The sequence below is a fragment of the Myotis myotis genome, unplaced genomic scaffold (genome assembly GCF_014108235.1).
Source record: "Myotis myotis isolate mMyoMyo1 unplaced genomic scaffold, mMyoMyo1.p scaffold_m19_p_11, whole genome shotgun sequence".
Taxonomy (NCBI): Eukaryota; Metazoa; Chordata; class Mammalia; order Chiroptera; family Vespertilionidae; genus Myotis; species Myotis myotis.
The window spans coordinates 13,156,850-13,178,586 of record NW_023416315.1 but is presented as its reverse complement, the minus strand read 5'-3'; the positions used below and the strand labels follow the sequence as shown (position 1 = coordinate 13,178,586).

General features: G+C 46.1%; 1 protein-coding gene and 1 long non-coding RNA gene across 5 annotated transcripts in view; one reads left to right on the top strand and one right to left on the bottom strand.

Moving 5' to 3' along the window:
• CDHR3 (cadherin related family member 3) overlaps positions 1-21,737 on the top strand; it is a 51,474-nt gene that overhangs the window by 23,835 nt on the left and 5,902 nt on the right. Inside the window, exons 7-15 of the mRNA XM_036327550.1 lie at positions 1,203-1,392; positions 7,625-7,796; positions 9,526-9,628; positions 10,930-11,028; positions 13,324-13,550; positions 15,523-15,694; positions 17,227-17,477; positions 19,531-19,712; positions 21,723-21,736. Of these exons, the coding sequence (XP_036183443.1) occupies positions 1,203-1,392; positions 7,625-7,796; positions 9,526-9,628; positions 10,930-11,028; positions 13,324-13,550; positions 15,523-15,694; positions 17,227-17,477; positions 19,531-19,712; positions 21,723-21,736 (1,410 nt within the window). The remainder of the gene's footprint in view (positions 1-1,202; positions 1,393-7,624; positions 7,797-9,525; positions 9,629-10,929; positions 11,029-13,323; positions 13,551-15,522; positions 15,695-17,226; positions 17,478-19,530; positions 19,713-21,722; position 21,737) is intronic.
• The window catches only part of LOC118666010, a 49,508-nt gene continuing 30,560 nt past the window's right edge, over positions 2,790-21,737 (bottom strand). For 2 of the 4 annotated variants that reach the window (XR_004970803.1, XR_004970804.1), the window contains exons 3-6: positions 19,890-20,000; positions 19,546-19,690; positions 3,797-4,029; positions 2,793-3,287 (exon numbers count right to left, since the gene is read on the bottom strand). This is a non-coding gene — a long non-coding RNA (uncharacterized LOC118666010). Of the gene's footprint in view, positions 3,288-3,796; positions 4,030-4,956; positions 5,081-19,545; positions 19,691-19,889; positions 20,060-21,737 lie in introns of those variants that run through there. The other 2 variants (XR_004970802.1, XR_004970801.1) reach the window with 2 other exon arrangements.

The window sequence follows — 21,737 nt, the reverse complement described above, 5'->3', positions numbered from 1 at the left end:
CCATCAGGGCACATACCCAGATGCGGGTTTATACCTGGTTGGGTGCATACGGGAGGCAACCAATCGCTATTTCTCTCACATCGATGGTTCTCTCTCGTCCTTCCCCTCTCTAAAAAAATCAATAAAAATAATTAAAAAATAAAGTACTCAGCACAGCAACTCAACAAACTGTCATAATCTGCATTTGACAGATGAGGAAACAGAGGCTTAGAAAGAGACTCGGATAGGTTAAGCCACTTGTCCAAGCTCTCACAGGTTGTAAGTTGTGAGTCTGATATACACATTGAAGCTGCCCAACTTCAGATCTTACCCTCTTCACCACTCCTAGACTGTATCACCTCAAGAGTCCCTATGCATCACCAAAAGAGACCTCACTTTACATAATGGTTTTGTGGAGGCCAGCATGGAACAATCCCAGAAAGTCAATGTGTTCTTTGCCCCATAGGCTTTAGGGCAAAGGATCCTTGCTCCCAGGAGAGATAGGCAAAGGCCATAACTGTGCTCTACCTCTAAAAACTTCCTAATTCTCTGTCACCAAGGACCTCACTCAGCTGATAGTATAGGGATAGACAACCACGATTTAAAATGTTGTTCATGCTAGTATTGCAAAATGGAACTTTTAACCAATACAGTGTTTTGCAGGGGGAGTATATTTAAGACTCTTTGGTTGCAAGTAACAGAAATTAAGGCAAATCAAACCAAGCAAGAGGGGGGAAAAATAAAGATAGGGGCACATCAATAGGATGCTAGGTATCTCATGAGAAAGAGTGGGGCAGTCTGGACCTGGAAAGGCAGGGGATCAGCACTGCTCCAGTAACCTCAGCAGCGAGAGTTCTGGCCTCTTACCTGTCGCTCTACTATTAATCTGAATGGTTACCCAACTTATGTCTCTCAGCTACAAAATCTCCAGTAAGGGAACCCAGGGGGTCCGGCGGGAGTCAGCTGCCTACCAGTCCACTCATCTATGGGCCCAACCCTGAAGTATGGGGTAAACAATTCTAGAAGGGTCGGGCCAGATGCCCCAATCAATGTCCAATACACAAACTTACACATGAATTTTTAAAAATGAGTTTGTGTGAGGATAGTCTCTGTGTAAGCCTGTCCCCATGTCAGAATGTTCTTTTCAATGTACTACAGGTCTCCATCTGCCTTTATTCTTCATTTCTCTCCAAAGAGTCATGTTCTAATCTTTGCCTTCTTAGTGACTGGTACCATCCAAGTGGCCCACAGGCTAGACCGAGATGCAGGCGAATTAAGACAAAATCCCGCCATTTCTCTGGAAGTTCTGGTGAAGGACAGACCCTTCGGGGGTCAGGAGAATCGCATGCAGATAACCTTCCTGGTGAAGGACATTAATGACAACCCTGCTACTTGCACCAAGTTCACCTTCAGGTATTCACACCCTGAGACACGTGCTGGGGATTTCACCTCCTCAGTGGTCCTCAGCCCTTCGGCCACTCTGGTTATTCTCAGGTGAAGCTGAAGAATTATGCGCACTAGGACGTGGCTCATGAAATAAGCAGATTTGAAATGTCCGATTTAGTTGATAGGTTTTCCTTCCATCATCCTTTTTTCTTGCCCCTCTTTCATTTTCTTTCCTCTTCGTTCATTGTCTCCCTTCTCCACTTTCTAACTGGGTTAAAAAATATTTTTATTTTGCTCTCTTCTACAACGTGTTCATCTCCATCGGTGAAAAGTACTACGGGGACTTGTTAGACCCTCCCTGGGCTGTGCCTTTCCTTTATTTATTGCCATTCATGGGAAGATGGTGCTGTTAGTGGTTATGATATATAGTTGAGAGAGAAACACACCGCCAGTAATATGAATAAATCAAACCAAGTATTTACTTAAAACAAAACAAAGCATCTAATTCACTTTACGCAACTTAATTGCATGTAAAGAAAGGCAGTAGAAAGGGGGAAATGCAGATACAAGTGGGATGCAAGTTATTTTGTGTGTTTTGATCTGTTGTTTGTCTCACAATCTATTCATCATTACTTTAAAATAAAGTCCCTTGTGACTCTGGGTTCATATGCCTTTTTGAAAACAGTATTGTCTTTCTACTAAGTAGTTTGTCTAAATGCCACAAGATTAGCGACTGCCTGGGGTAGCTTCATCTCCGCAGTGCTTTTGGAATAGCTAGCTCCAGTTTCTTAGGAATCTGAAGGTGGCTCCCCCTGGAGCAAGCTGGCGACCAGAGTAGTTCCATGTTCAGATGTCCACATGGAGAGTCTCCTTCGGAGTTTGTCCGTTCATCTTTGACTGGTTTTACAAGTTGACTTTTTAAACTCCAGGGGACATTGGGCACAGGCACAATCCATAGTGTGGCTGTGGAAAGAGCGAAGGCCCCTAGACCAGTGGTCAGCAAACTGGCCCATTGAGTGTGGCTCTTCCACAAAATACCACGTGCGGACGTGCATGTACAGTGCGATTGAAACTTCGTGGCCCATGTGCAGAAGTCGGTATTTTGTGGAAGAGCCACACTCAAGGGGCCAAAGAGCCACGTGTGACTCACGAGCCGCAGTTTGCCAACCACTAGTAGGGCAGCAGTTCTCAACCTGTGGGTCGCGACCCCTTTGGGGGTCGAATGACCCTTTCACAGGGGTTGCCTAAGACCATCAGAAAACACATATATAATTACATATTGTTTTTGTGATTAATCACCATGCTTTAATTATGTTCAATTTGTAACAATGAAAATACATCCTGCATATCAGATATTTACGATTCATAACAGTAGCAAAATTACAGTTATGAAGTAGCAACGAAAATAATTTTATGGTTGGGGGTCACCACAACATGAGGAACTGTATTAAAGGGTCACATCATTAGGAAGGCTGAAAACCACTGGTCTAGGGCAAGCAATAGAAATATGAATTCCTTTATTATGTTGGTAAATGTCTCCCTGTTCTCCCAATTGGCATGCCCAGCATAATGCTAAGATTAAGTGTGGCTTTGAGCCTGATATCAAACTGTAAACCTTGTTCTAGATACATTCCATTGCCCCCTCAGACCCAGCTTCCAGCCTTCCTCCCTGCTCTGTGTCCCAGGAGGCTGACTTATGTAGATATCAACTGGCTCCCTTGCCCTGCAGCTTCTGGTTGGCCAGTAGGAAGAGAGGGAGCATGAAATCAGAGTATTTATTCCCCTGGCTCCCTCCCCATCAGCTGGATGAGTCCCTCCACCTCCTGCAGGTCTCAGTTCCTATAAGGCAGCCCTCAGCACACAGCACTGTCCATCCCTGGATTCCAGTTTCAGGGACTGCTCCTTGCACTGGCTCCTCTGACCTAGAAATGGAAGATCCACTCTTATCAGGCCAGAGATATTGCACCACCCATATTCCCATATACCTTTGTGGTAGTCTCTTTACTAAACCTCCTTTAGAGTTATCCTAATTTGCCATCCGCTTCCTGCTGAGGCCCTCAAGTCAATAATAACCTTGATCATGTGATAGGCTCCTATTCCAACCATAACCTCAGAGCCTGTTTGATGGGTGCAGATGGTGCCATAGGTAGTTAGGATTGTGACTTCTACCCCATTACGTGTATAAATTGAATCCACCACTGTTACCAGAAGTCTGGGCCCTGGGGCTGGAGTAGAGATGACATGCAAGGTCACACCTCTACTTTCTTTGAAAATCTAAATCTATGCTAGCATTCTTGAGTGGCTCCAGTGCATCCTGGGGAATTCCTCTCCTCCTATGCTGCCCTTCTAGGCGCTGCTGCTCTTCTTCTGTTCCCTGGCCTGAAGGTGGGGGAAGGGGTTGAGGAGTAAGAAGTCTGAGTACAGTACTTACTGGGGAGGGCTGTGCTCTCTCCACGCTTCCTTGTCAGCTTTCTCCCCTTGGTGCAGTGCTGTTAAATGCACGCTGTGGCCTCCTGCACTTTGGAGAACCCTGATGCATGGATGGCATTTGCAGACAGCATTCCATTCCATATTGGCTGGTAAAATCACATTTTAAATATCCTAGACAGTCCAGGAAAACCCATGTAGAATCCTACTCTTGATAATCTTCTCTCCAAATTAGCTCTGAAAGTCAAAGCCAGAAGTAAGTGAACTAATTGTATTTATTACTAAAGGTAACTCTAAATAATGCTCAAGTCCCTCCAGACAAGATGTGAGACAGGACAACAGAAAGCTCCTTGGAGGTCTTTACTCCAAAACCAAGCCTCATTTGCATACTGCAGGGGCTGGGAACCCTGACCCTGCATCACCTCCCATCCTCCCATCCTTATCTCCTTCCCCTTCCCACCATGCCAGAGTCCAAGCACACCAAACAACAGAACTAGTGCTGCCACCTGACTCTAACAACATTTGTCCCTGAATATTCACACCTTCAGGGCTCAAGGCTCTTGGTGCCATCCCTGCATTGGAGTTGGGGAGAGCAGGTAGAAGAGGGTGGGAGGAGGCAGGGCTGCGTGCCTGGCCCCCCGCTGTCTTGTGAGTCTCAGGCTCTCGGGCTGGGCCAAGAGGGAAATAGCCCTTAGACCCAGGCCCCTACTTTTCCCAGGCTGGTGATGAATGAACCCAGGGCCCTGATGGAGGCATCAAAAGCCTGTGACAGCCCCACTCTGGTTGTAAACTATGAGGCTAAAAGTACTTACTGAGGGCCAGAGCCAGAGAAGGTCAGCTGATTTCGAATGTCACTGGGCCAGTCACCTTTGCCTGGGGAGGGGACCGTGGTCAGATGGCTGGGAGTGGGGGCAACCTGCTTTTGAGGCAGGGATTGATGAATGAGGAGGAGTGGTTTTCCAAGCCAAGTGTTTAGGGGGAAAATACCAAGTGTCAGAGATGAATGAAAAGCACATGCCAGGCAGCCCTGAGGGGCTGAGTGTGTGAATAGTGAGTCATCTGGCTTCAGGACCCTGGATTCTTTGCATGATGCAACCTCCTGGTCTCTGCAGAGTTAGAATCAAGGCTCAGATTCCCAAACCATCTGTGGGCCTGGAGACTCACTGAATCATGGAACTTGAAGTAGTATTTACTGTGACTCTAACACAGACAATAGGGAATTGTGCCCGTATGCATCAACTTTCCTGGACAGGTCTTGAAACCACTCCAAACGACTCTTTCTTCACCTCTAAAAGGAGACAAGAATATAAACCTTTTGGAAATGAGGGGATTAGAGATGATATTTTTAAAGTGATACAGCATATAGTTGGTATTTAATAAATGGCATCTATTCCAAGTACTTGGTAATAAAAACCATGACACTGTGTATGCAAGGCAGGAATGGAAATGCTTGGACTCCAGTCCTGCTGAAACACGGAGGCATCATGGAGATTCAGTTACACCTGTCAGAAAAAGTACTTTCCAGGGAGCGAACCCAGTTATCCTCAGCAGCCTAAGACCATCCTGGCTGTCAGAATTTGCTCCACATTTGCTGAGCCCAGAGCCCATTTTAGCTGCCAATAGTGGAAGGGAGCACAATTTGGTTGTAGAGAGGTGATAGTTCAGAGGATTAAAGAATTGAACACATTAGTCTGGGTGCTCTGAGGAGACAGGAGTAAATGTTAAAGGCATTTATTAGGGGAAATGCCTGCAGAAGACAATGAGGAGGCTGGGAGAGTCCTCAGACCACGACGCAAGTCTGACCTGAATGAAGGAAAGAGGGGGCGAGGAGGGCAGAAACGTTCTAGCAGGCCATGCTGTCTATGGAAGGTTCGTCTAGGGCACTGGGAAGTCCTGAAGCCGAAGTCAGCTGCCCTAGCACAGGAATGAGCCTGTCTTAATCTCTGCCACGCCCAGTCATGGGCACATGGCCTCATTGCAAACATAGCAATGGATTTCAGAGCCCAGCAGCTGGCATCTGGGGTCAATTATGTTCCTGTGATTGAAGGTCTTCCAGGCACATTCTCATGGCAGCCAAATACACTTTTTGTAAGAAATTCTGCCCGAGGCAAACTATGATTGAAGGTAGGTAGCAAAAACAAATAAACAAACAAAACTAAAAACCCAAACAAACCCAAAACCAAAACACCAGCCACAAATCCCTCCCTGCCTGTCTGCGGGCAATGTGATTTCACCATTCCTCCCGTCAAGATAGGGTTTCTCTTTCTACTACTTGAATCTGCCCTTGACCACATCAGTTGCTTTAGCCGTTGGAACATTCACAAATGTGGCCCAGCAGAGGCCTGGAAGGATACGTGCACTGGGGCTTGCCCTCTTTTGCTACTTTTGGAAACCTGAGATCTTCATGTGAAGAGCCCGAACTAGTCTCCTGGAGGATAGGAGACGCCATGAGATAGAACTACCACCTTCCTACCACCAGACATGTGGACAAGGTCATCCTAGAGATCTAGCCCCAGCCAAGCTACCAGTGACCACAGCCAAGCTGAACTAGAACCAAAAGAATGAATGGCTAATCCTTAATATTGAAAGAAATAATATGTGCCTGTTGCTTTAAGCCACTACGTTGGGGCTGGTTTGTTATGTAACAAAAGCTAACTGGCATCATTTACGTCCATTTTACAGATGGGAAAACTGAAACCTGGAAGCATGATAAAGTTCCTCAATGACCTGAAGCCTGTCAGTGTTAATCATGTTCCTCAGTCTCCCATGCCAAGCTGGGCTTGACCAGATAGCTCTTGGTTGTGGGCAGCTTTACTTGTGCTGTTTGCTTAGACCCTGGGACCATCAGAGATTAGGAGCCCTGAATTTGACTCTTAATAAACCTCTATTGAATGAATAATACTAAGGTGCTTGACCCCCTGCTGTGATATTGATGCTATTAGAAACAAGTAGAGGAATTCCCAACCTTCAAAGCATGGAAGGTGAGGGGTGCCGGGTTTCCCCTAAGCAGATTGTAAACTCTGACAGGAGGTGGAAGAATTTATATTTTTCTTACATTCTTCTTTATATGTATTCTTCTTTACTACTGTGCTAGTCTCATAAGCTACCATCCATTCATTCAACAAATGTCTACTGAGCATGTCCAGAACAAAGCAGACAAAGATCCCTGCCCTTGTAGAGCTTACAGTCGAGTGGGGCAAACGATGATGAACCAGATAAATAAGTAAGCTATCTAGTATATTGGAAAACAACAAGTGCCAAGAATTAAAAATAAAAAGGGGGAATGGGAGAGGAAGCTATGGGCAGGGCTCATTCACAGTTTAGGTAGGATCGCCCGGATAGCCTCCTGAGAAGGTAACATTGGGTTAGAGATTAAAGAAAGCGAAAAGACAGCCACATGGACCTTGGTGGGAAGGGCATTCCATAGTAGGTGGAATGGCCCTGAGGGCAGAGCCTGGGGAGTGTTCAAGGAGCACCGGGCCAGCTGGAGTAGAGGGAACAAGGAAGTGATGAGTTCAGACAGGTAAGGGTGAGGGGAGTGGTGCACAGGTTAAAGTCAGGACTCTGAGTGCAATGAGGAGCCACGTGTGATTGAGGAGCAGGAGTGACCCGACCTGACAGCATGTATCAGGGTCCCTCTGGCGGGTGTGTTAAGGACAGCCGGAAAGGAGGCCAGGGCAGAGCAGGGACTCTAGTTAGGCCGTTACTGCAGTTACCAGGGACTTGCTTTGAACTGAAACTAAAGCGGAGGTGTCTGGCCTTGGGTCTATGTCAGAAGGAACACTCAGTCGCCATTTGTTGGGGAAACTATTGAATCACGTCTCTTCACCAGCATTATGGTGCCTGAACGAGCAGCCAAGGGGACGTTGCTTCTGGACCTGAACACGGTCTGCTTTGATGATGACAGCGAAGCACCAAACAGCCAATTCAACTTTACCGAGCCATCTGGAGTGGGGAGCCGCCGCAGATTCTTACAGGATCCAGCTGGCTCTGGGAAAATTGTGGTCAGTTAATGGTCATTGCATCGTTGAGAGGGCATGGGGGAAGCTGGTCTAACATGCATGGTGCTTTTGCTGCCCCTGAGAGAGAAATTTCCAAGGTAACTCCCTCACTGCAGGGCTGTAACTGACACACATAATAGTGACTCTGTTTTCCCCATTTGCTCTTTATTTTACCCAAGTTCCGGAATCGTCTGTTATGCATAGTTATGCCTGGGGTGCTAAAGGCTGGATTCTCTCTTGCATAGCTGCAGTTTGCTGTGCCTGCTTAGCTGCCTCTATAGTCACGTTAGTGCCCCCTGGGCTCAAGTACTCTCGTATATTTGAGTGTTCCTTCTGGACAGTGGAGGTGTGAGATGAGAGAAAGCAGGTCCAGGGCCTTGATGAGTGTATCCTGCTAAATTCAGCCTTGTACGACCACTGCAGACCCAGAGGGGAATGAGAAAGCCAGGCTGTTTAGGTAGCCTCACTCAACAGCATCCCCACAGGGGCAAAAGCAGACTTGGAAGCAGGGCGGGCATGGAAAGCAGATCTCGCCCGGCTGACATGGCTCGGTGGTTGAGCATTGACCTATGAACCATGAGGTCACAGTTCGATTCCCGGTCAGGGCACATGCCCCGATTGCCGGTTCGATCCCGTGTGGGGAGTGCAGAAAGCAGCCAATCAATGATTCTCTCTCATCATCGATGTTTCTGTCTCTCTCTCCCTCTCCTTTCCTCTCTGAAATCAATAAAAATATATTTTAAAAAAAGAAGAAGAAAAGCTGTATGAGACCTTAACCTACAGGGTTTCCACTGGAGGGCAAAGGAAGGGCCGAGGGAGGCAGTAGGGGGAACTTGGGGGGCAGTGGTCCTGGTGGGGGGAAAGGGGCCTTTGCATTAGAGATAATTCCTCAGTGAGGAGAGCAAGCAGCCCACTAGGAGGCATTCTCTCACCCACCCCCTTCTCCACCTCCCATCCAAAGCCCTTCTTCTGTCCCCAAGAACGTCTTTACCAATTTTATTCATAGTGTCAGCTAAAAAATATTTTTTTTTCTGTTGAAGAAATTAATATATGCTTGATGTAGGAAACATAGAAAAGCATTGCCAATCAGTGATAACCACTAATAGCATTTTGGTATATTTCCTTCTTCTTCACTATACATAGATTTATGTATATCCTATACATATATGCATACGTATTTTAAATGATGGAATTATTCCTGCATATAGGATTCTATATTGTGCTTCTCTTCAACTAACCTGCAGTCTTTTTTTTTAAATATATTTTATTGATTTTTTACAGAGAGGAGGTGAGAGAGATAGAGTTAGAAACATCGATGAGAGAGTAACATCGATCAGCTGCCTCCTGCACATCTCCTACTGGGGATATGCCCGCAACCAAGGTACATGCCCTTGACCGGAATCGAACCTGGGACCTTTCAGTCCGCAGGCCGACGCTCTATCCACTGAGCCAAACCGGTTTCAGCTAACCTGCAGTCTTGAGCCTGTTGGGCAATAGTACTTGATGGACATCTTTAAACATAGATTCTTTCCAATAAATTCATTAGCAGTGAGCAGAGAATGGACACAATGGACAGTTATGGGCATAACGCTTTAAAGTTCCTTATGTAGGCAAATGCTTTCCAGAAAGGCTTTTCAATTTGCATTTCTACTTATAGATAGAAAAATGTCTTCGTCAGTTGAATTAAAAGGATTGCTTTTCTGTGTAATCTGATATCTCTGTTTTAATCTAGTTGATTGGTGATCTAGATTATGAAAATCCAAGTAATCTAGCAGCCGGCAATAAATACACTGTGACAACCCAGGTGCAGGACGTTGCCCCTCCTTACTACAAAAGCAAGTATCATTTTGACTTACTTCATGAAGCATCTTCCTTGAGCAGCAGTGACTAGACTGCCAGGCAGTACTCAGTATTGGGCTAGGTATTTGTGTTAAAGAGGAGACTTCAAAAACCCCAGCCCCCTTCAGCCCTGCTTCCTCCTGTCCGTCACCAAGCACACTGAAGTGGTCTCCAAGCCTTTCTTCTGTGTCACCTTCTAAAATCTCAAGCTTCTGCTGCCCCTCACCCACCACCCCAGCCCCATCCCACTAGTCCCGCTCTAATGCAGAACCTCCTCTTTCTGGGCTGAATTACAACATTTGAGACTCTTTAAGGATCTCTCTGACTTTGCCTTGCCCCTTTCTAAAGCATCCTCCACATTTCTGACAGTGAATTTAGGAAATGAGAGCGTCATCATATTACTTTCTTGCTTAAAGCCCTGAGTGTCTCCATAGCTGTCAAGTTCAAGTTCTAATCCTTTGGCACACAAGGACTTCCACCATTCAGCCCTTGCCTAACTCTTTAGCTTCAGCTCCAGCTGCTTGCTTCTAAACCTCCTTTTTTCTAACTAGGCCAAACAGCTTGCCGTTTTTCTGAGTGAATCATGCAGTTTTATGCCTTGATATCCATGTACATGTCTAGAATCACACCCCCATGACCCCCCTCCCCCCATTTGTCTAGCTTTAATGATCTTTGTGAAGCTCAGCTTGCACTTCCTCTGGCTTCCGTAGTGACCTGTACATGTGTTTATCAGAAGGATCTGCCTGAAGCATCTCGAAGGCAGGAACTTCCAGGTCTTATTCTCCTTGCAGCCTCAATATTTTGCACAGCACCTGTTACATAGGAAATGCTTTTAAAAGCCTAATATGCTAAGTATCTGGTCGTCCAGTCAGCCATTCAACCAATCAAAGCGTAATATACTGATGATATACTAAGACTATGACATGCACTGACCACCAGGGGGCAGACAGTTGACCAGTCACTGTGATGTTCCCTGACTACCAGGGTTCAGACGCTCCGACTGGTAGGTTAGCTTGCTGCTGGGGTCTGGCCAATCGGGACTGAGCAAGACAGGCCAGACACACCTTGGAGCCCTCCTGCAGTCCCTCCCCAGCTGACCAACCTCCTGAGTCCCTCTATGGCCCGATCGTGCCCCGGTGAGGTCCCTTGGCCTGGCCTGTGTCCTCTCGCAATCCGGGCTGAGGGACCTGCCTCCCCACAAGTGCACAAATTTCGTGCACCTGGTCTCTAATGTTTAATAAACAAGTCAATGAGAATAGAATATTATGATTTAAATTTTTTCTATTTCTCTTTTTAGATAACATCTACATTTATGTCCTAACAAGCCCAGAAAATGAGTTTCCTCTTGTCTTTGATCAGCCATCCTATGTCTTTGACATGTCAGAAATAAGCCCAGGTGAGTAATAGATGAGAAACAGGCCACCGTGCTCTTGACAGACTCCAACCAGATGCACACTCGGCGGAGGGGAAGCTCCCTGCCAGAGGGCCTGCGTGGTGTTGTGCACAGCGATTCACAGCGGAATCGAGTTTATTGCATCTCTTATTCTTTTTAAATCGTCCTCACTGCTGAGGAGCCCTTCAGGTGAACTCTAGATTTTGAAAACTGTTGATTAAACTGCATTTCTCTGAACCCCCTGATTGCTTGCCTGAGTGCTTGATTCCCCTAATCCTCCTTTGTTGTAGCTGAAGTTTTCCCTCGGTTTCCACTGTGATGTTTATCTAGCTCATTCAGAGAATTGAAATTTTAAAATAGAGAAAAGGTTTCCCATTCCTAGAGTCCCCTCATTTACAAACAAAATAAAGACGTCTTCTCTCCCTTATTAGGGTTCACTGGAGGCCTCTTTTTTGCCCTTTACAATGCCTGGATTTCTGCAGGCTCTTCCCCTTTAAAGAGGAGACACCCCCCCCCCCCCCCCGCCCTGCTTTCTTTCCGTTTGAAAGTGGTCTGATTAACTCCAGTATTCAGTTTTTGATCCTTTTATCATGGATACTTCTATATTTAAAACAAAAAGCTAAACCAAAACACTCCTAAAATGATCCCCCTCCATTGTATTCTCTCTCTATGATGCTCTCTATTTCCTGACATTACGTTTTAAACAAAACACAAAAAGAGGGTCTAAAGCGGAGGTTCTCAACCTGTGGGTCGCGGCCCCTTTGGGGGTCGAATGACCCTTTCACAGGGGTCGCCTAAGACCATCGGAAAACACATCTATAATTACATATTGTTTTTCTAATTAATCACTATGCTTTAATTATGTTTAATTTGTAACAATGAAAATACATCCTGCACATCAGATATTTACATTATGATTCATAACAGTCGCAAAATTACAGTTATGAAGTAGCAACGAAAATAATTTTATGGTTGGGGGTCACCACAACATGAGGAACAAGGGTCGCAGCATTAGGAAGGTTGAGAACCACTGGTCTAAAGGAAATGGTTTTATTTCTTTATCCCTTACCCAGTGCCTATCAAGTGCAGTAGGAATAGGCTCTTGATCAATTCAGAGATCTCCCTTCAGTTATTGATCCCCCACTTTGAGTCAAGCGCTTGGTGCTGGGGTTATGTAGTTGGATGAGAGGTTTCTGCCCTTAAGGAGTAAAACTTATGAAAACGAACTTCCACAAAACAAGCAAGCCAGAACTGCAGCATTCCCACCAACAGGTTTGTAAGGCAAACAAAATGGGACAGTATTTAAAAATCGATACCCTGTAATATGATATCTATTCACTGGGGCGTACACCGGAAACTAATATAATATATTGCATGTCAACTAATTGAAAAATAAAAAATGATTAAAAATTTTTTAAAAATCTATATTCTGTAATCCATTGCCAAACTCTTACAAATTGTTTATTTTTCACCATAGTCGGTTTGGCTCAGTGGATAGAGTATAGACCTGGGGACCAAAGGATCCCGGGTTCGATTCTGGTCAAGGATACACATCTGGGTTGCAGGCTCCTCCCTGGCCCAGGCCCTGGTCAGGGCTTGTGCAGGAGGCAACCAATCCATGTGCCTCTCTCACATCGATGTTTCTCTCTGTCTTTCCCTCTCTCTTCCACTCTCCCTAAAAAAATCAATGGAAAATTATCTTTGGGTGAGGATTAACAAAAAACAAAACAAACAAAAAATTGTTTATTTTTTATCTCATATATTACAGAAAATGTGAAAAATACAAGACTTTTAGAATGTTCTTTGCAGTGTTGTGTATGATAGCATAATGCAGTGGTTCTCAACCTTCTGGCCCTTTAAATACAGTTCCCCATGTTGTGACCCAACCATAAAATTATTTTCGTTGCTATGTCATAACTGTAATGTTGCTACTGTTATGAATCGTAATGTAAATATCTGATACGCAGGAACGACCCTGTGAAAGGGTCGTTCGCCCTCCAAAGGGGTCGCGACCCACAGGTTGAGAACCGCTGGCATAATGACTGGCGCTGTTGGAATCTACATAAAGGCGTGAATTGTCTTTTACGCCTCACAGTATGGCTTGGATCACAGGACCAGTGACCTAGTGGGTGTTCATTAGCATAATCGGAATTTAATAGAATTGAAGACATAAAACACAGAGTTTGAACAGTAAAGGGACCTCCAAAAGCCTTTCTGCCCTACCAGAGAGAGTGTCTGCTCCCGGGCCCTCCCTGCACCCCCAAAGCAGGACTAATCTCAGGTACTTTGTTCTTCCAGCCAGAGCCCAGATTGGACGGGTGCAGGCCGCTGACAAAGACTTCCCCCAGAGCAGCACTGTGTACTCCATCTCCACTGGGGGGGCCAGCCTCCCGTACCCAGACATGTTTTGGATTAACCCCAAAACAGGAGAACTCCAGCTGGTGACTAAAGTGGACTATGAAACGACCCCCATCTATATTCTCAGAGTCCAGGCCGCCAACCACGAGGACACAAGCTCAGTCACTGTGAGTGGGTCTGTTCTGGTGTGTTCACGCCGGCCTGAGTGGCTGACGTAGGGCGTCTCTGGCACCCTCCAGATGTGACAATATCTTAATGGGGCACATCCTCCAGATGTGACAGGAAATGACCAGTGGTGTCCAGGACAGCACAAACGGACTCACGGAGCAGTGCCCGGGAAATAAAGATCGACGCCCGTGTGTGGGTGGCTGGGAGGAGCACTGAGATTGATGGTCTCTCTGTGGGACAAGTGTCCTCTTGTTGCCCTTTAAACACCCCCGTGCTTTCACAGGGGGCTGGCGGTGAGATGCACGCTGCCAGGAGTGGGGTGTGGTTTTGTAGCTATGCATGTCCTCCCTGCCTCCCAGTAGCTTTGCTGTGTTCCGACCCTACCCCCATCACACCAGATGGGGTAGATCTTAAAATGATGTGGCTTGACTGGGGCTATACTTCTCAACCGTTGATGTTGAGAACCTGGTTAAATGCAGATTCTGAGCCCTCCGGTCTGGGAAGGGCCTGAGAGTCTGCATTCCTAACAAGCTTCCAAGTGGTGCCGATGCACCTGGCCCAGGCCCGCGTTTGGAGGAAGAAGGTTTAACAGGTCTGTGCTGTCGGTGGTCAGGATTATCTGAGAATAATACGATGGCCACAAGGACATCTGGCTCTTTCCCATTAGTACAGTGAAAACGCATAAGGCAAAATGAACTCTCAGCTCGCGGCAGGCAGCCCTGTGTGATGGGGAAAATGACTGGAGACAGAGTTCATTTCTCAGCTTTGATCCCAATTTTCCAAGGGGGTCTGAGCCATGCTTATCTTCGTGTCCCAATTTCTCAGTCTTTTAAATGGAAAGTCACCCGATCACCGAAAGCCTGACTAGTCCTGCTCCTCTCATGACTTGCTTTGAATTAACTGGACGATGTTTTTAATGATGCGTGAGGCTCGGCATTGCCTGCTGGGGGAGAGACGTGCTAAGCTGGAGATAATTGTAGTGTTTGTTAGGCCGGCTTTTTGAAAAAAACATGAATGGACTCCACTCTGGGAGCTGACTGGAGTGAACATTTCAATTTATTCCAGGTCTTGGAAATGGTTGAAATCCCCAAATTTCAAAGGTAGAATAAATTTGACTCAAAATTCATAAGCTTTTCAAAAGGGTGATGATCACATAAGTCCCTTTCGGGGCTGACAGTCTATGATTCCGTGCTGGCAGGCGTCCCAGTCCATATTCCAATCTGCCAGGCACAAAAGACAGCCGTGAAAGAGAATGGCCTGGCCCTGCTTGTGGCAGGTGATCACCACCCGCTTAGTGCATCCTAATAGCCCAGGTTACAGAGGCGATCCCAGCTAAGCCAGGTTCTCTCGTTTCATCCCAGTGGTTCTCTACCCTGGCTGCATATTAGAATCAGCTGGGAACATAAAAAAAAAAAGGTGCCCAGGCCTCACCTTGCAGAGAGTCCAATTTATTTGGTCTGGACTGGGCCTAAGAAAGTAGAGCCAGGGTTGAGAACCATTGCTCAACATTCCAAAGTTAAAGATGCCACTTCCAATGCACAAGGGCAGTGAGCAAGGAAGTACAGAGGCTCACCATAAACCCATCCTTGTTACTGGTAAAACAACCCAGCAATACCTGGGGATGAGCCCCACGTGTCTAGGTGCATTTACGTGGGGCTCTATGAATGTATACATATATTATGCACATGTGCACACACCCAGAGTATAGAAGTTAATAGCATAAGACTTGGAGTAGGACAGGCCTGCATTCAAACCCCAGTTCTGGAACTCACCAGCTGAATGGCCTTGGGTCAATTACCTAACCTCTCTAAGCCTCAGTTTCATCATCTGTAAAATGGGAATGGTCATATCATCTATCTCCAGAAAAGTTAAATGAGCTAGACCACAAAAACGCAGAGCCCTGTGCGTGGCACACAGGAAGCACTCAGTAAGTTTTAGCTGCTAACAATGGCCACCTTCTTGCTGTTCCAGGTTACTGTTAACGTCCTGGAAGAAAATGATGAAAAGCCGATTTGTATCCCAAACTCTTATTTCCTGGCCATCCCAGTGGATCTGAAAGTTGGCACAAACATTCAAAATTTCAAGCTCATGTGTACTGATCGTGATTCCAGCCCCAGGTCCTTTCGTTACTCCATTGGCCCAGGTACGGTACCTGACATCGACGATCCTGGCCTGGCTCCTGGGGTTGGAGGCCTTAGCTGCTGGTCATGGAGAATGGGTGGGGGGCCTGTGCTCTCACGCTGATCTGGGCACAGTGTGTATGGGTGTGGGGTGGTAAATGAGGAAAGCAGGGATAAGGAGCGTACTGGTCCCAGTGCCTCCCAGTCCTCATCTTGCCTTCCCCTTCTCTTCACCTAACTCCTCCCAGATTCCCACACAAGGCTGCCCAGAGGCCCAATGGAGGGTGTATGCCACTGATGGTGACCCCAACTTCCCAGACTATCATATGATTCATGAATATTATTAGTGTAGTTTAAATTTTTTTTTAGTCCAACTGCTCAACCTGCAAGCTTATAGTGGGGGCAGGGAATCCCAGTCCTCTCTCTGGATAATAATAGATTATATGCATTTTAAATGTATCCTTAGGAATTCTCTTCTGCTCCATTCATTTGCTCTCTTTAAAAATATACCAGGGGGAGGGGGGGTTATGAGGGGTGGGGCAGAGCACCCCTCAATGGAAATGAGACCAAAATAGCTCATCTAATGAAGTGCTGGGGTCAGAGATTTAAACCCAAACAAGCAGAACAATTCCAAGTGAAAGACTAAAAACCCATCTTGGCCGCCTGCTGAGCCCTGGTGAGCATGAACTCTGAACAGTAGGGAGCCTCTTGAGCAGGTTGTGTCACAAAACCCAGGGGCAGAGGCAGCCTCGAGACCGCAGTTGCCGAAGATGGAAATAACACATACTGAGAACCCTCAGGCCTTTATGGAGCACTTCGCTGCTAAGGGAGTAAAAATTGCATCATCTCCTGCTCCATTTACTGGTTTTCAGTCGGTAATGAGTCTGGAGCCACCGGAGGAATGAGCCAAGGCTGCTTGGGCGGGCAGCCTTCCTGCCCTGTTCCCTGAGCTGTGAGCCCTGAGCCCTAACAGACTGCAGGGGGAGGTGGGAGTGGGGTAGATTCAAGAGGGCCTGGGACTGCAATCCCTGCAAAGCCAGGAGACACCTTCCTTCAGAGGAACTCCAGGGACATAGGTCACCAGTTCTGTGTGGCCCACCAACTTCCACGAAAGGCATGAAGTGAACTTGGCCTATGGTGAGGGATGTGGCCCCCTCTACGCTCTTGTGCCCACATATTAGTCTGAGTGCAAGTTCCACGTGGTTACCAAATAAATGCTGCATGATAAGGACTGGCTAGAGAGGCTGCACCAGGATTAGGAAATCTCTGCCTGATGCTCCGCAAGATAGCGGCCGTTCTCCGGGGACAGGTGTGCTGTTGTCCTTTTCTGCTCTCATCCCCGTTGCAGCCACACTGGTTGTGAGCAAGAGTTTCTTTATACTAATGAACTTTCTGGTACAGACAAGGCCGATATTGTAACCCTGGTGCATCGGAAGTAGCCTACACAGAGGTATGGACATTTGTGGAAGAGACTGGATGTAGTTTTCCTCTAAATATTTGTTTCTCACTCTCTTTTCTTCCTTTGCCCCAAATCCTTGTCTCATGTCTCATTTAGGCAATGTGAACAGACATTTCACCTTTTCTCCCAACGCCGGGTCCAACATCACACACCTGCTCCTTGCAACTCGCTTTGACTATCCTGGTGGGCTTGACAAGATCTGGGACTACAAGCTACTTGTCTATATAACTGATGACAACCTGCTGTCTGGCAGGAAGAAAGCTGAGGCCCTGGTTGAAACAGGGACAGTGACACTGAGTATTAGCGTCATTCCTCCCCCAACCACGATTGTCACCACGACCCCCAGGGTAAGGATTTGGGGACCTGCCCTCCTCAGTTAGATCCTTGTGATTAATGTCAATGGAGCCCTTGGACCCAGGAGAAATATGTGGGTTGGCTGAACAGAGTTGAGGTGTTTGGACGTTGCCAAGAAATGGCACCCATGGGCTAAATTGGAGTAGTCACTGTGGGTAAATAGAGATCTGGGTGAGGCCTGAGACTTGTAGAGCCACTGACTTTTCCTCTCCTGCGAAATAAGGGTGTACACTTGAGTAGGAACTTGTGCTGGATCAGGTGCCGGCCGGCTGTGGCACAGGAGACAATTTTCATGGGCATGTGGCTAGTTGCTACCTCACAAGCCCTTCTCTGCTTGCTCTTAAGGGCCATGAAGTCTGTGTAGAGAGCAGGTAGCCGCCAGGTGCTCTTCTCCACTTCTTTTGAAGCATTATCATGCACCAATCTGTACCCTACTCCCCATCTCCACTCCATCAAAATTCATTCATTCAATCTACAAGTATTGACTTAACACCTACGACAGTGATGGCGAACCTTTTGAGTTCGGCGTGTCAGCATTTTGAAAAACCCTAACTTAACTCTGGTGCCGTGTCACATAGAGAAATTTTTTGATATTTGCAACCATAGTAAAACAAAGACTTATATTTTTGATATTTATTTTATATATTTAAATGCCATTTAACAAAGAAAAATCAACCAAAAAAATGAGTTCATGTGTCTGAGGTTCTCCATCACTGACCTACGATATGCCATTCATTTTGCTGCACAAGCCCAACATGATCTCTGCTGTCATGGAACTTATAATCTGGGTCAGTTGCTCTCAAGTGTGGTCCCTGACCAGCAGCATCCGCATCGCCTGGACATGTGCTGGAAATGCACATTCCCAGGCCCATTCCAGAATATTAGAGTTGTACCTCACCCAACCATGGTCATCACCACAACCTCATGGAAAGCACATTGGAACCTCAAATTCCCAGACCTGTGTTTTTAAACTCTGGGATTCTCGTGGGCACTAAAGTTTGAGAGCCACCATTGTAAAGGGGGAGACATTACAAATACATGCAATTTAATAAAGGTATGCGATGTAGTAAAATAACTACAGATTGTGACAAATGCTAGGAAGAAAAATAAGCAGCTGCTGAAAGAGAACCAGTGTGACGAAGGGAGGGAGAATCTGGACTCTGACAACAGGACCCTCTCCCCCTGCGCTATGGAGGAACCGACTTATATTTGTGCTGACTCTTTTGTCCCCTTTCCTTCTGTTCCCAGTAAAAGCCACGCCCTTGGTCGGCAGCCCCATATGTGTAGTATGCCAACGGAATGGTAATCAAAACCTTAGAAAATCACCTATGACACATGGTCAAATTTTGCCTCTCAGAGTCTTACCAAGAGTGGGTTAATGTTCATTTGCCTGATGCTTGAGTCAGGATGACCCCAGTGAACGGAGGCATAAGGTAACCTTAAGGGTTTTCCACTGTAGTCGGAGCCAGTAAGCTCCCCGTGAGGAGTTGCCACATTCCTGGGGCTTACAGCATGACCCAGTTGTGGCATCCGCACTCCTGAAACCCCCATGGCTTGTTTGTCTGTCTCCCACTCTGAGAAGCAAGCGCTGAGCTTGAGGTTTCACTGTGATATCAGCCCACTCACCTGGCAGCTTGTAGTGGGTGAACACCAACAAACCTACCAAAGTGTTTCAAAAAACAACTTTCGCGGCTCATGCCTTCCCAGTGAGAGACAACGGCGCTATGAGTCCCTGAGCTATGCCATGTTGGGGCAGGGAAAAAAGCCAATGGCATTTTTAGCTTTTGGGAAGGGGAAGAAAGACAGAGAATAAAATTAGGCTTAGAGCTGCTTTCCAGTTCCCTAAATTTTCTGTGTTTTGATCTAATGGATTTCTGGAAAGACTATAAATAGGGCGATGGTTTGAAGCAACAAGAACTATGCACACAAAGATGTCCCATTTATAGAACAAGAACAAAGAGTGCAATAAACACTCCACATGGGGGAGTGCTGATGTCAGGAATGCCACCACCCTCTGCTCCCCCTCCTCCTTCTCTGTCCTTCAAGCCCAGGATCACCTACCAGATCCGGAGGGAAAATGTGTATTCTCCATCGGCATGGTATGTGCCTTTTGTCATCACGCTGGGCTCCATACTGCTTCTGGTTCTCCTGGTGGCTCTGACCGTCCAGTTGGCCAAAGCCATCCACAGGCACTGTCCCTGCAAGACTGGGAAGGACAAGAAACCTCTGTAAGTAGCCAGTGGGCTGGGCCCTTCCCACAACTTCCTCTGGGACACTGGTTCCAGTGATTTCAGGCGAAGGAAAGATAGAGAATTAGAATTTCTTTACAGGGTAGAGAGGAAGGAAAAGGACACTTGGGGAGAGAATCCTAGCTGCCCTTAGTCACGGTGTACCCTCTTCCTCACCTGCTGGGTCAGGAGACGGTTCCTTTGGTTTTCCTGGGCACCTGCCCTGTCCTTGATGTATTCTCAAAGAAATTGGGTTTCAACCCCTGGGTGACTTGCCCTGGATACATGCTTCAGAAAAAAAGCCCAACTGTGAGCAGTGTTAGATATGCTGTGCTCATCTTTGTAGAATATTTAAAGGATGGAATAGAATTAGAAAAACTGATAAGGAAATTAAGCTGATTTCCTTATCAAACCAAAAACTGATAAGGAAAATAATCATTGTTCTTTTACACATGGCCCTGATCTCTCACACTCTAGGGCTGCAAATACAGACCTGTTTCCTCTCCCTCCTACTCTCCACTAACACGCCTCTAACTGCAACAGCCTGCAGGGTCTCTTTTACTGGCCAAGTGAGGTATGAGAGCGAAGAGAAGAGATCACTAGATTGTTATAAGCTTCCCCCAGATACAGTTTCTTGAGTTTCAGAAGCTCTTATAATTAGAATGGGCTTTGGCGTTAGATAAGGCCTGGGTTCAAATCTTAGCTCTACCATTTTCTAGGTACATGGCTTTGGGCAAGTGGCAGCTGTGTCCTTTTTTGAAAACTAAACAATTAAATGAGCAAATGCAAAGAAAGCACTTAGTACTGCTCCTGCTATAAATGCTTCGATACACTGTTTTTTAAAAGCTTGTTGTATTATTTTTCATGGCTCATTGAGCTCAGGATTCTAAATTCCCAGTTTAGCAATAAGCCCAAGAATCTTATGGTGTTGGAACTTGAGTTTTAGAATTTCTCACTGGCAAAAGGAAGGGATGATAAGACTCATGTGCCATTTAAAGGTATTTTGAAGACTAACTAGTACTGTCAAATAATCTAAAATCTATGGATGAGAGACTCAGAATAAAACTATAAGGCATTAGCATAAAGATGTGCTTTGCATTTTTGCCATATTTATTGGGGAAGTTGCTATTGGCAACCTTGACTTCAAGGTAAGAAATCCTTTAGCCTCTGCTGAAATTAAAAAGGCATTTTTGTTTGGACTCTACTCACAAATTGATTTTGGGGGAAAAATAAATTGGCTCCAAAAAGTGAAGCTTAAACTTGTAAGGATGGTAGTGGGATTTGAGCAGAAGTTCTTAAAGCAAGTCAGTTATCCAAATTGCTGCAGCTCACAAGCAATTTATGGTTAAAAGTTCAGTATGCACCTTGTACCTGTTTGCTTTAACTTACATTCTAAATATTAGCCATTTTCAACATGGTTGACTTAAAAAAAAAAAACACAACTCGTTAGTAATTCAGACTCAGACCTGCTCTCTCTGGAAATTAGTTATACCACGTGGCAGCCAACATTCGTTCAATAGCAAAATAGAATAAAATCGGAGAATCCAAGGTTATCAGGGAAAGGGTCTTAGAGTCCAAGGCCAGCTTTTTACGTTACCAGAAACCAAAGTTTAGCTGCCAGCTAAACCATCCTGCTGTGAGCTACGCCGTCTGCTCAGCTAGCTACTGGGGAGGAAAATGGGGCAGGAAGAATTGCCGGTCAGTCTGATTGGGGTTGTTAAGCCTCATCCAGTTGTCAGAGAAGATATTTTCCCTGAAGTTCTATAAAGCAATAATTTTCAAACTTATCAAACTCTCAGAACCTCCTGAGTCCCAAACCAATAGTGATGGAGCTGCTCTGTTTGGAGCAGGGGTGGGAGCCCAGCCTTCAATTTAGTCCCCATCCCTGGCCCCTTTCAATCCACTCCTGAATCCCAGGGAACACAGTTGCCCAAAGGACAACATGTTGTGAGTGTACGAGTACAGAATGCTCTCAGGTTAATTCTTATCCATTCCCTTTCTCCCCCATAGGATGAAGAAAGGAGG